Raw genomic sequence first — 15,255 nt, forward strand, 5'->3', positions numbered from 1 at the left:
ACGCAGGCTGCGGACGCGCGCCTACTCTCGACGCCAGTCGCCATCTGTCGGCGCGCGCGGCCCGAGGGACTGCGGGTCGCGCCGGCGCCGCGCATAGAACGCATGTTTACGTGTTCGCTTCTGCCGTTTTGTGCTCCATCAGCTAACGTATGAGGGTGTGTGCTGTGCGTCACTACTCACATTTGCCCTCTTCCAGACAGTGCTGCGGTTATCTTGTGCGCAGTTACTCGTTAACGTGACATCCGAGGGTAGTCGACCAGGTAGTGTACGGACTGGAAACCGGCACTTCGAAGCAGATTTCTGTGCTGTCGTGTCGTTTGTTGTCGCCTTTTACGTGCGATATCATCTATGATAATATTATGCATTAGAATGTAGATCTATTGACTTGACTCAGTGGAGTAGTAACTGGATAGGCGAGCTGCAGACTGAAGGTTGTCCCGACGGAGCGCGTGTTTTCGATCACCAGTACGTGTTCAGCATCCTTGCGCTGAGCTTGCTCTTGTTCCCATTCAGAACATTTCATGCACAGGATTGTAAGCACGACCGCTACCGATTTCAGCTGCTTTTCCCGCACACATGTCAGAGGTATCTGGGGGGTAAAGGTTTATCTATCGTATCTTTCTGCTGTTGGTATCTACCTTAGCTTGGTTTGGTTTATTAAGGTTTTACGTTCCAAAGCGACTCAGGCTATGAGGGACGCCGTAGTGAAGGGCTCCGGAAATTTCGACCACCTGGGGTTCTTTAACGTGCACTGACATCGCACAGTACACGGGCCTCTAGAATTTCGCCTCCTTCGAAATTCGGCCGCCGCGGCCGGGATCGAACCCGCATCTTTTGGGCCAGAGCAGAGAGCCGTAACCACTGAGCCACCGCAGCGGTGCGGTATCTACATTATTCATAGGAAAATATGCGCGATTTCATTACATTTTCCACACTTAGCCAAACGCCTACGCAACGCTCTCACACGCGGCGAGAGCTCCTGAATAACATAACGCGACTTCGGACCTCAGAATTAGTGAAAGCTGGATTAGCTGCTCATATCTATTCAAGCTTTTATAAATTAAGCGAAAGTACGTTTTTATGCACAAGGTTGCATAAACCATGACAAAATTTGTTTTCTGTTGGCGCTGCGACTCAGTTGAGCTCACAGCGGTAATTTGTTGATAAACTGGCGCGGCGACAAGAAAGCCGTTTGTGGAAGGGGGGGGGGGGGGGGGGCTTTATGGCCGGCAGGAAGGAATAAGAGTGCATGGGAATTGGAACTGCATACTAGCCGCACACCTAATTCTTGATATTGAATAAAAAGTTTCTTTGCGGTGGAGCACCAAGACGGAATTCGATTAAGCACGAGCGCGTTCTAAGCGCCGGCACAATTAACCTGAATGTCAAACTAAATGTCATTAAAACGCGTCAGTGTTATCGCTTTGATAACGTAAATACTTCCTGCAACACAGCCACGCAGCGGAAGTATGCTTGACAATGTTTTTTTAGCGCCCGAAGCGCGGCTATATGCAGGCGCGGCCGCGGAACTGCCGCAGCCCCGCAGTCCCCAAAGAAACGCCCGCACCGCGGTGCGCCAGTCGGTGCAAAATGGCCGCGCCCAGGAGAGGCTCAAAAATCTGGTCTATAGGCTATGGCTAGAGTTCCGTCCGGACGGAACTACAATTTGTGCTAGAGTTCCGTCTAGACGGAACCCCCTCGCTACATGCAGTCCGGTCTGGACGGAACTTTAGCGCAAATTGTAGTTCCGTCCAGATGGAACTGTATCTGACACCATACAGCTCCGCCCAGCGTTATCTGCCACAAGAGTTATGTCAAGACGGAATTGAACTGCCGTTAGGGATTGGGAAACCAATTTGCTTGCAGACTTTTGCATGTCCATTTAAAAAAGTGGCAATCCTGTTCCACCTAATGTGGGACAGGATATTCTGCCGCGTCATTTTATTTGCCAAGCAGTCGGTGAAAATTGGCAATAGAGCGAGTTTTGGCTTGGGTTTGTTGGTGCGTTTGCGTAATGCTTGTTGACCACTTGTGTATGTCTGTCTTTTTTGCGCCACGTCATCTTGCAGCACAAATAGCGACAGGGCTTCACATCACTTCGCGAAGAGTTTCTGCACTCTGCTTCTAACAGTGTCACTTTCCCGATCCTGCATGCATGCACAGAAGTTATACCTTTGAGAATGTAACTAAATGCAGTACGCGGACAGATATTTTGGTGCCGTATACATGCGTAGAGAGAACATCTGGATACAGCTTTGTCAACTGGTTATTCCAGAGGCAAAGAAATGCTTTATGTGGGTAGAAATCACCCATTTTGTATAGTATAGACAGTACGGACATTAGACAGTTTTAGTTTCACCTATGTAGAACCTTCACGCACGTAAACGTGAGCAGTCTACGTAGCGTACGCTCGTGTCGGTACGGGACGCAAATTTTGTAGATCTGCCATAGAACCTAGAAAATGCGCTAGCATGTTGTGCCGCGCCATCTAGTGCAGGTAAAGAAAACTAATTCTGTTCAGTTGAGCTGCTTGGAGTGGAGCCAGGCCAAGCCACAGTGCGGACGGTAAATACTTTCCCCCTTTCATCTGACAAACTTTGAGCGATTTCATTCCACTGAACTGTATGTTGCATGTCATCTTCAAAGGGATTGCATTCCTTCACGTTCCGCAGCATATTTAAATCATCGCTTTTCGAGAAGCGAAGGCGTGCTGGTGTCCCACTCATGTTAACGACCTGTGTGTATGGAGCCAAAACGTGCACTGTTTTGCTTTTCCCGCTCACTATGCCAAGGGTCTCGCAATATCCTGCGAGGTTCCGAGCTTCGTGTGGTCTTGCGAGACCGTCGGCACACTCGTTGCTATGACAACCACAAATGCTTCTCCGTTAGGCTTAGGAGCTGCTAAAACGGATTTCTATCTGGAAAACAAAAGCTAAATCTCACCTAAAACTTGATGCAATGGCAAGAATGGACCAACTGAAGGCAAATACGGCAGTTTACAGCATGATACCATGTCGAGGGATTGGCGACGAAGCTGTTATCGTTGTGAAGCGAACGGGCAGGGCACCGCCATCTTGCCAACGCCACTTACGCAAGCAACGTGCAGACCGCAACGCAAAGATCCGAATTTCACGAACGTCCATGCGACCGGCGCAGACACTTCACGTTCTGTGCATGCGCACTGGTGACCCGTAAGCGCTGTACTTACGTGAAGCTTCTACGTACGTGAAACTAAAACTGTCTATTGTATGGACGGAACTCTAGCTGCAGTAAATATTCCGTCTGGACGGAACTGCAGCAGCAGCAAATGTTCCGTCTGGACGGAACACTAGACACTCCATATAGTATAACTGCAGATACACAGACATTATCAGAGCAGTTGGTCGTTAAGAAAACACATGGGTCAAAAAAGGACAAATTTTGCCCAAAAATAAATTTTTATTTTTGCTTGTTTTGTCTCACAAAAGACCCTAAAGGCTCTCACTATGAAGGCATTACATGAAGGCCACCGAAAGCGAAGAAGTACCAGGATACAGTGTAAACTTGCAATTACAGCAACATAGGAAAAAAAGACAATAAAGAAAGGTAGAAAAACAAAGAGATGGAAAGGCTGCAGATATGAAAATATAGCAGACATAAAACATCAAAATGTGGACATATCAAAGAAAGCAACAAATACAAAAAATAAAAATTATAAACACGGATGGTAAGCAGATGAGAAGTAGCTGAAAAATTATGCATGGCTCTCTCTTTTTTAAGCCCTTGAAATATTATTGCATTGATTTTAGTTGTGATATTAAATGACAGCCGATTCCAGTGAATACTGGTTTTAGGAAAGATTTGGCAAAAGTTTTTGTGGCATATGATGCGTTTAATCTTGAATGATTGGTCACAGCGAGAATGAAAGGACTGCTTAGGATAAGTGACAAATTATTGTGAAGCAATTAACTATGATAAATTACTCTGAAAAAGTGTTAGGAAAACAAGCTTGTGACAGTGAGAACGATTATCTCATCCAGCAAGAGCTTTTAGCACCATGACACTACTGAAATGCGAGCAATTTAAAGAAATGAAAAAATCGTCACGTTTTTGCAGGGATTCGATATCTATGATGTAGGATTTATCTCGGTCCCATATTGCCGAGCTGTATTCGATTTTAGGTCCAATCAAACCAGTACAAGGAAGCATAGGCACCGAGTTTTCAACCCGCAGGGGAGGGAGGGGGGGCCAGTTAGCACCCTCTCTCTTTTTCATTCACCCTCCCCCCCTCCTCCAGGCATGTTCCTAGGCAAGAGATATTTATTTATTTTACTCTCAGGATACAGAGCACATTACAGAGAGGAACAGCAATTCACAGCAATATAGAAGATAAAAAAACGGTAAGGGAGCCAAGTACTGATCCTTGATCAGTACTTGGCTATAACCAAACCCTATAACCAAGTGGTACGGTAGAGGAATCGGCTTCATTAATGCTGATAAATTCAACACGAGAAGAAGGAAATCCACAGATCTAGTTAAGAACTGCAGGGTCATTGTTCAGCACACTTAGTTTATGTATTACCAGTGAGTTATTAACTTTATCAAATGCTTTAGCAAAGTCAAGAAATATGCAGTAAAGATGAAAAAGTGGTCTCCAAATAGGAGTGCAAGTCGTAAGTGAAGGAAAGGTTAGGGTTTATGGTTTCTGGGTATTTAACATCCCAAAGCGACTCAGGCTATGAAGGAAAGGAGTTGAATGTCACAAGAGAAAAACTTTCGGAAGTCATGCTCTGTTAGAAAAAACTGTATGCTCCAGAAAATTAACAAGATGTGTAAATATACCTACCATTATTTTACATGCTATTGATCTCAAAGATATGGGTCAATGGTTAGATGAATTCTGATTATCTCCCACTTTATGTACTGGTATGACCACAGATATCTTCCGGTCTTCAGTAGTACACCATGATGGTACGATTGTGAGAATATGCATTTTATGATGACAGAACTATACTCCTTAGCATTCCTCATAAATTTGCCATTTATACCATCAATTCCGCTAGAAGATGTTAGCTTGAAATTGATAATCGGCATGATGCCTTGCAAGTTGAACATGGTGGGATCCATTGCAAAATGATCGCACAGCTGGAGATTGGGATGTCGGATAACATTGGATGAAGAAGGAAACAACTTAACGAAAGTATAATTTAATACAGTAGCACAGAGGTGGTCGGGAGCAGGTTCGCCGGTGGGTACAATAACGACACTTTATTGGCGTTTCCTGGTTTTGGGGTTAGTAATTAAGACGAGTGAATGCTCTGCTAAGCATGGTAAACCAATCTGACTCCATCGTTAAACTCATGCTTCCCGTTAATTGACGGCGACTACTACACATCGCTGAAGTTGCAGCACGTTGCTCATCCACGGGTCTGTTGAAGGTAAGCACATGCCGCATGCAGTTGTGGGTGGTTGTGGGAGTGCCGTCGGCTCCGCATACGCAACTGTGGCGAACCGCAGCGAGTCACGAGGCGAGTGAGTGCCGTCGGCTCAAATTTGCGCACAGCTGGGGCGAGGTGTGGCGAATCACGTGGCGCGACATCGGAGCCAATCGTCCGCTCCACCTGATTTGGTCAAACTTCACAGCCACATGACCTTCAGCTTTGTATGGGAGTAGTAGAGCTTTCGGTCTAAAACGAATGTCAGCAGCTTACCCCGCCACAATCCAGAGATCGACGTCGTCAAAGACTCGCGCGGGACGAATTTGGCCTGGCTTAGCTTAAATCGGCTTCCTTGATTTCCAGTGTGATCAGCCATGGCCAGTTCTGCAGTCTTTCCCCAGATAACCTGGATAGATACCCCAGTCCCTCCCAGAACCAGCGTCGCGTGTGTCCCCGTTATTTCTATCCAGCGCGGCTGGGCCTCTGCGGCGGCTTTGCTGGCCTCGCCTTCTTGTGTGTGTTCCATCCGCTCACGCCGACAATCTCTACAAAAATGAGACGCTAGACAGAACAATACAGTAGAAGAGGAGGCCAAAGTAATCAGTGAGGATGAAGTCTGAAAAGTGACAGCTCAGTCAGCAGTGCCATGCCTTGAACATGTTTCAGTTGCATTGCGCTGGCAAGGTTTGCGAAATTACAGTATATTTGCCAAGCTTGGCAGGAAGTATTTGAGCCTTTGTGTGGTCACTCTTGCAATTCACTGACGCAATGGCTTCCAGCTGGACGCATTAGTCGCCAGAAATAGGCCCATCAAATGGAAAGGGCAGCTACTGCATGGTGCACGTTGGACAGGTTAGCAGCCAACTGTAATAGACACACATTTTAAAGGTGTTACTCCCAAACATGCAGTCACTGAACCAACTCCTTCCAGATCACTTCAGCTTCTTCTTTGATTGTGTGAACCCCGCTTTTTTGCCTCTGAATTATGGTTTGGTTTGGTTTATGGGGTTTAACGTCCCAAGCGACTAAGGCTATGAGAGACGCCGTAGTGGAGGGCTCCGGAAATTTCGACCACCTGGGGTTCTTTAACGTGGCCTCTGAATTATGTGCAGCAGTGTACAGCACATCAGAAGGAAAGGTGGCTGTGTGATAATTAGGTTTTTGGAAGTAATTTAATCCTATGAAATAACACAAATGTTACTTCGAACTCTCTTGATGCTGTTATATCTACGATCACACAAAATTAGTCCATTCATTGCAGAAAAATCAACAACAAAGAGAAGTGGCCACCACTAAAAGCTGTGACTGTAGGATTCATACTGAAACTTCTGCAACAAAAACTGCACAACCGCTTAGGTGCTGTAATTGTAAATTTTGCCTGCAGCAAAGGCTCGCTTATGCAAATAAGTTCAAATTGCCAATCAAATATCACTGAGAGAAAAATGCAAGACGAAATGGCAAAAAGAAAACTGTTCAAAATAGGATAAAGATAAATCGGTCAGCAAGTACTGCAGCTTTATTTCTGCCACTAAAGTACAAGCAGTGGACACCAACAGGATATGAAACATTGAAGTATGCTCTCATGAGATGCAATGCGTACAGCGCTGTTGAAAATTAAAAATGAAAGGCAGTGATCACTCTGTGTTTCCACCAGAACGGCTCCAAATAAATACAATGTACCATTTCAAGACTGGGACCACCCAGTCTATTTGGGTGATCCCTCAACACAGCTTTGCTTACAGGATTCTCTGTGAACACTATCAAGAAAACTATTAGACTAACAAAGCGCACATCATCTATGACAGTGTCACAATAATGCTACACCTTTCTTTTTTTCTTTGCAGTCATAACATGAATTAATAAATCACAATTCTTACTCTTTTTGTTTACAACACAGACTATAGGGTCTCACCCAGAAATATGTCTTCCTAATCAACCCTATAGCTGCAATCATGCTCTCCCCAGTATTGCAGTTACAGCGAAAATAATGCTCAGTAAGCCATACTGCAGCTTGCAGATAATTTTCCACACACTTGATTCACATCGATAGATCAGTCAAGACAAGTTGTAGATGGTTACACTGAAGGGAGTGTTTTCAATTCTCCATCTATGTGACACAATACACACAACAGAGTATGGGGATGGTACAAAATTAATTTTTTAAAATGTGATTCAGCATCTTAATACAACCAATAAGAAAGTTACCCGAGATTCATTTAATGCATTCAAAACCCCACATTAGTAACAGATTTCCAAATCACTCTCAGGCAGCAGAGAATGAAGCGCTGGAGCTATAATATTTTGCCTGAAATGTGCAGAACAAAGCTGCAGATCGAATGTCATTTGGAATGTAGTACAACTCTTACGACTAAAACAGAAACAAAGTGTCAGCCAAACTTTATTGCAGTTTAGCATGCAAGAAACAAGAACCAAGCACAGTAAAAAATGGTGAAAAATGTTCTGACAGTATAATTGCGAGCAGAAAATTATGAATGGTTGGGGAAAGAAAAACACTGCATTAACTTTGCAATGTCGCGAATACAGGCAATGCAAAATCAGGCACAGAATTAGGATTTCCATATACATCACACCGCATCAGCAAAAAGAAAATGCACCAGGCCACACTTTAAGGTCAATTCATGGATACAACAGCAAGAATGGAAAAAAAAGTCCTTCCCATGTCTCATTACATAAAGGCAAGCTCTGGGTCCAACAGAAAATTATTACACAGCCAACACATCAGGCCTGGCCAGTGGGTTTCCCAAATGCTGCTGTTTCGAGTTAACGTGTAGAAAGCCAGGTTTATTTACAGTCATTGACTCCTAAAATCTGGCACATAACTCTAAAAACATTGATCCCTTCAGCGAAGAGCTTATCCCCAAACTGGCAGACTTAACAATGCACAATTGCACAATGGCTGCCTGGAACTGCACTGCATAATGCTGGAAGAACACCCCATAGATTTAAAGAGAAAATGTTTTTAGAAGAACATACCCCACTGAACACAGTAACGTCTTTTTGAGATCTCATATACGTCTTCGCAAGATAAGCGAGACATCTTGCCGACAGAATAAAAACCTCTACAGACGTCTTAAGAACATCCTCTGGAAAATCTTACGAACGTCTTATATGTTTCTAGCAAGGACATCTTGAAACATCTTGTAGCTTTCCTGTAGCAGGGCTAATGCACCACAAATTTTGGGATAGAAGACGTTGTGCAAGCTGTCCACAAGATGTCTTTTATAACGTTTATTATTATTCTTTAAACAGCTACATTTAGAAATATAAGGCATTCTGTGAGACATTCAAGGTCTAGGCAGGACTTCTAATAACATTTTGTAGCTCTTCTATAACACTGCAAATTTTGGAATACAAGACGTTGCACAAGATCTCAACAAGATGTTTTATAACGTCATCAATACTTTTCCAAATAGATACTTACACACCAGTTAAGAAGTTTAAAGCACCATGCAAGAGCTGCTCTACATTTTGTAAAAAAAAGTGCCCCCTACCCCCCCCCCCCAAAAAAAAGGAAGCAAGGTACTTAAATGAAAAATGAGTTGTAGTCACGCTTTCAGCAGAATAAAGTTTTATTTCACAACTTCAAGAAAACAAGAACAGACCTTATACCATATACAGTTGAGCACTTGCACAATACTGCAAACACATAAGTTCTTATATTTATTAAAACTTAAGTAACCTGTCATATTAATATTAAAAAAGATACAGTAGCAACCTAGCTGCTACAGCAGAGCTGCACTTCAGCTTACAACTCTACAGCACAAACTGCTATGCAGAGTATTAAATAGCACAGGGGCCCATTTACTCAGATTGCAGACTAATACAAGTCAAGAATGTATACAAAAGTAAAGTGCACATGTATCTCAGTGCACATATGACATAATGTTGCACTCACAAGATGCTTTCAAGGCACAGGCTAATTTGCCAAGACCTTGCTAGGGCTTAAGAAACTGTCTGCGCAATAAAAAGAGACTGCAAAGCGAGATTTGTTTACAGGGGCTTACAGGCAAAAACAAGAGCAAAATTCACATCAAATTTGAATACATTGGAAATGGCTTGACAAATACTTCCCACAAGAAAAGAAGGCACACTATAAGTTACGCTTGGAGCTATTCTTACAGAACTGTCACATTTTGTCCAATGGACAGGTTCAAATACACAGATCAAATGAGCATAGACCCATTCCAGCACTTGTGCAATTAGAAACAGTTATATATATAGATGCTGGCAATGGCTTGGCAAAACTCAATTTCACTAAAACGGACGGCATGATAAACATACATTTATGCCTAGAGCTGTTTTTCCACATTAGTATCAAAGAATGTAGGCAGAAAGCCATTCTCCACTAAGGCGAGACTGAAAAGAAAAAGTCAGCAAAGAAACATTTGTTAACGCAAAGCATAACTAGAACAGTTTGCAAAAAAAAAACTGCACCTTTCAGGACAGAGGCTCCATGCAAGGGAGGCACCTGCTGATGCAGTTGCATAAAAACAACAAAAAGAAAAACGGCTACACTTAGAACTGTTCTACATCAGTATCACAGGTGTAGCCAGGAAGCGATTCAAGCACTGAGGCAACAACTAAAAAAAAAAAGAAAGCAAAGCAGCATTTGTAAACCCTTAACATGACTAGAACAGCTTGGAAAAAAAAAAATCTGCACCTTTCAGGACAGGGGTTCGACACAGGGGAGGCACTTGCTGGTGAGGTTACACAGAGAGAAAAGAAGCTCTGTCTAGAGCTGTTCTAATCAGTGCAACGTTATGTGGCTGGGAAGACATTCCCCCACTAAAGCGACATGTTTAAAAAAAAAAAAGGTCTTCAGCTTTCAGTACATGGGTCCTCACACGCAGCATCCAGATCAGGGGCTCGATAGACGGGAGGGACCTCCTGATGTAGTCCTGTAGAGGTATTGAGAATTGCAGTGCTAGATTAGTGTTCTGGCCATTCATAATGAAATTCATGATCGGCATAACTACAGCCACTGAGCTCAAGGACAAGCCCATTTCTGAACGCTATAGCATGCAGTGAGATGGAGAAACACACAGCATCATGATTTATACCCATTAAACTTCACAAAACAGTCATTCCGAAGCAACTAATTTAAAAGGGTACGTTGTTGGGACAGTCGGTCAGGCATATCTTCAAAGTATACTGCACGCACAAAAACAAGGACGTGAAGGTACACACAACAAGCGCAGAGCAACTAACAAGCGACCAAAGCTGCTAACCCACACAAGTGCTCTTTTAACCACGAATGCCATTTAAGCTCCACAAGCACAGGTCCACAATGGCAGCCACCTTGTTCGTACGAATGAGCCCAATATTTCATGCTGGATTTGCCACCTGCTGCCACTGAACAAAAGCTATGGCACTGAACGGGCATACAAGTTACAGCTGCAGAAAACGGTAGCACTGCATCCTTCCTTTCTCAGGCATGTAGCCAGAAATTTTTTTCAGGAGGCACCAAAATTGATAATTTTGCCAAGCAGGGGAGGCGAGGAATACCCATTAGGAACACTGACAAGAGAGCATAGCATGCCCACCATGGAATAAGTCTGCTAGGGAAGCTGCAGTATTTATTTCTCTACTGAATACTGTAGGCCTAAGCCCAAGCAAAAAGAGCATATACAATAAAAAAAGCAGGTGAACGTCAAAAGCAGTTAGACCAGAAAATAAAAATTAAATAAAAAAGTAGAAATTTTTCGTACCTTTTGGCTGCATTCTTGACACGGGCTGAACAATTTTTCAGCCATGCCATTACACTCTCTAATAATCTTTTAATGTCGCTTGTGACATGCTTTGCATCTGGCTTACTGCTTCTGCAGATGAACAGTAAATTGTGGACATTTTTAGAAATACATGACAGTACATGTCATATTTAAAAGGAATACGAGAAATGATTAAATTTGCTCCTAATGCTGATAAAAGTAGGCTTCACCGTGAATCAGAAACATGGCATCAGACTCCTCTCGAGCACTTTGTGGTTTATTTTTCCCCACTTCTGGTAAAAGCTACTTTTCTCAAGTTACAACCCGGTTTAACCATTCCTCGTGTCGTGTCAGCAAATACCTGCAACAATTTTTCAAAAAGTGCAGTCGATTTAATATTTTGAACAAGAAGTGAACTGGAAATCAAATTAGGCTCAGTTAAGGGAAGCCTTGTTATTACACTGCAGTTCATATTACAGATTCCTCCACACACTTTCAAGGTAATAAATGTTCAGTTAAAACAAATTTCCACTACTTTTTAATCAATGGTTTGGTACCTTGCCGCAGTCATGGCTGGCTTTATAGCTGTATGAATTTTCATATATTCTAGTACTATTGTGATTGTTGAACAAAAGGAAATCAGGCTGTATACAGGTGTAGCCTTGGACACACGAAGGCACACCCATGTCGCATGGGAGCATGCCATGCAGCCTGGTCTGCAGCTCATCTCTAGCGATGACGACCATGGCCCAGCTCTGCTGCAGTCCGACATAACCAGGAGTGCGATAAGCAGCGTGGGACTGGGTCAGTCTGCTGCTAAATGACATGCATTCTCTTCAGATGCCTATACTCTACATGGAGAACTCAAGCTTACTGTGCTGCAACGACTACAAGGTGGTCTTGGAAACGCAAGAATTAAATACATCTATTACACCAAAAATTAAATACGCCTAAAATATAGTCACCCACATACTTGTCTAGAGTGCTGGATCAACAAGCTCTATTGAGAATTATTCATCACTGTCTTAGTGCATTATTTTTTCAGACACCAAGAAACTAGTTAAAATTGTTGCAAACATCTACGCACAAAATTGTGTTCTCTACAACACTCATAACTGACTGCATTGTACTCTGTAGTGCGTGGCTCAAGTGCTTGCAACAGGTGCGTGGACGACAGTACAAAAATCTCCCAGACTTTGGCGACTGAATGTGCAAATTTAAAAGCTACTCCATTTTAGTTTATAAGCTTAGTAGTTGAAATGGCTGACTTCACTTCTAATATTAACTATTACTGGCAATACCTCAGTTCATTTCTCTATTCTGAGTACTATTATTCCTTCACTACAAACACTTCACTCACCCACCATAATCTCGAATCAATTTATTTTGCATTAAAAAAGTCAATTAGAACACTCCAACCAGATGAGAATTTAAGGCATACCGGTCGTATGCTTCAAAAATAAAGATAAAGGTGGATCTTTCCTGGTGATCCCTTTTTGCTTAATTTAGTGAAACTAAGCCCCATAGAGCATTCACCAGAGTTTAAAAAAATCAAACCCAGAAGAAGCCAATTTACATAGCAATTCATCCACCTTAAGGCTCCCATTAGGAGAGAGCCATGTTACCATGTTTGCCCCATGACGTACTAAATATACAGTTTAACATTATTATTTCACTAAAGAAAGAGGCTAAGGACTCACTCTGAACAAGAATGAAAAGGCGCAGGTCGGCAAATGCTTTTTTTCATCTTTTCGCCGCAGAGGTTGATTTTTTGGCCAAGTTCATTTGTCAAAAGCCGTGCCAGTATGCGCGCTGTCACTGAATGCGGGTTGTTTCCGCCCGTACTGGCAAGCTGACTGACCTGCATAAAGAACCCGGTAAGCCAGAAAAACATCAATTTTTCGAAGTAGCCACAGCTGTGTACCTGTCACTAAAAAAAATTCCTCATACAGGTATCTAAAGCATCCAAATAGATTAAATAACAAGGGAAAGTAAAGCTGCCTCAACAACAACAAAAAAGAAAACTAATGCACAGATGAAATATGCAAGACTAAGCACTGCTTGCATTATTTTTAATGAAGCACAAGGTATTGATTTCACATTTCTAGGTAAATGAGGTTAGGTATGGTTGCTGCTGCCAAACATCACAACTCAATTATTTTCATCTTAACTGCAGTGGAGTGGAAGATGCAAGCACAAGATGACATCTTTGAGCATACTCTTCTCATGTGCTCACCAGTCAACTTAAGAGGCAAGAAATCTCGCTTGAGTTTGTTTCCACTCCACTGCACACAACTTCCGAGACGAAGTTTAATACTATCCACTAAAATCTAAAACTCATGTGCAGCTCAATTAACTGATGTGACCTGCATGCAAAAAATGTTTAAGCAACGAGTTTATTCATACCATCTCGGTACACACTGCCTGGCTGGCCTCCAGCTTTTTTTCAATCTCAACGACATCCTCTTCAGTCTTTAGAGGGAGCACGTCAATGATGTTGTCCGCGCAGCCCTGGTGCACTTCTTTCACAGAAAGCATTTTCTTTATAGCCCTGACTTCCTTCTTGAGAACACACAACTCTCGCAGGACGAGCAGAGAGGTATCTGGAAAAGCAACAATAAAGCCATAAAAATGGGCGCACAAACACCTCCAGAATGCGACTGTCCTCGCTCACAAGGTTCTGTATTTCAAATCAATGAACATTTGGGTTTTTTTTAGCACATGCATGCCTTACACTCCATTTTTTTACCTGCTTGTTCTGAAAATATTAATAATACTGTAACTGCAAACAGCAGACTGTTCAATATGCAGCCAGGCATTATTAATTGATGCTGCACATTTGTTGATGGACTACGCATCTGCATGCTGTTTTCCGCCTCCATCTTATGCAGAAAGGGTACAAAGCTAGGTCACATGGAGTTGCTAAGCATGTCTTGAAACCTATTGGTGTTCAAAGAAGCTAAGAAACCTGAGAGCCCTTGGGTTAGTCTACGAAATGCCCATGCCGAGTCACCCTTGGCTTGCAAACAGAAAAAAGCAAAGTAATGGAAGACCACAAAATGAAATTTGATAGTAAATTTGTTACATTGTTACACATACCTTGTGCAGAGCAAGGCACCAAAACATCTTGGCCACTGCCAGGAGGTGGCTCCACAGGTGACTGCACTGGCACTAATTTTTAAAACACACAAAAATCCATATTTAATCATAAACTTTCTCATGCAAAGCAAACTTATGAATCTGTTCTGATGTGGATATTTGCCATTAGTAGGCAGCATGTGGTAACCCTTACTCTGTGTACTTTTGCAATTCTGATGCTCTACGGGTCATTAAACTTTCATTTATAAACCTGCTCCAAGCAAGACAGCGTTATGTTTTAGAAGTGTTTTTTGCAGAGTCTGATATTTCCTTGTCACAAATCCTTGAAGAGAGCTGCACTGCACTTTCTTGACAAAGCTGAAGTTTTGGTTAATCTTGCATATTAAGCCTCCTTAAAATGTAATAGCAAACTACCCTCCTGTTTGGGCTTAGTTCTTTCATGTTGCGTACTGCCAAGCACTTTAAATATTTTATTTACCTGATGGCACTATATCCAAGAAATTAAATTTAAGACACAAAGCTTTAACCATTTGTTAGGAGCATGCAAGCAAATACCATTCTAACCTGAATGGCCTTGATGACTTGGAGGAGACTGAGTGGCAACTTCTGAACCGCGTTGCTCGATAGGCTCTGCAGGTGCAGTTTCATGTCGCGGCCATTTCGTGGCATATATACGCCACGAAATGCGCGCAACATGAATTAAACTGCCCCTGGAGAGCCTAGCAGAGCCAGCAGCGTGAACGGCGGGGCTAAGACAACGAGAAGCACGACTTTCGTAGTCCGCGAGCGAACGAATACGTCAACAACATGCCAAACGGCATTAACTGCGAAGAAAGACTGCTGTCGCTCGCTCTTCACAACAAATCCTCCGAAAAAAATGCGGCTGACAACTCAAGAACGGCAATTCACATAGTAAAGACGGGGATCCCGCTCATTATCAATGTTTTCCCGGCCGATCCTATGCCTGCAGCGAAACCTTTCGGCAAGCCGCATTGCTTTTTCCGGACAGA

At 42.9% G+C, this 15,255-nt stretch overlaps 1 protein-coding gene across 1 annotated transcript in view; it reads right to left on the minus strand.

The window, feature by feature from the left end:
- Positions 1-14,893, minus strand: part of LOC149336680 (uncharacterized) — a 29,741-nt gene extending 14,848 nt beyond the window's left edge. The window contains exons 1-4 of the mRNA XM_089553617.1: positions 14,839-14,893; positions 14,246-14,317; positions 13,553-13,749; positions 12,948-13,007 (exon numbers count right to left, since the gene is read on the minus strand). Coding sequence (XP_089409743.1) covers positions 12,948-13,007; positions 13,553-13,749; positions 14,246-14,317; positions 14,839-14,893 — 384 coding nt within the window. The remainder of the gene's footprint in view (positions 1-12,947; positions 13,008-13,552; positions 13,750-14,245; positions 14,318-14,838) is intronic.
- Between the last annotated feature and the right edge of the window lie 362 nt (positions 14,894-15,255).

The sequence above is a fragment of the Amblyomma mixtum genome, chromosome 7, assembly GCF_055824585.1.
Source record: "Amblyomma mixtum isolate Tamu chromosome 7, ASM5582458v1, whole genome shotgun sequence".
NCBI lineage: Eukaryota > Metazoa > Arthropoda > Arachnida > Ixodida > Ixodidae > Amblyomma > Amblyomma mixtum.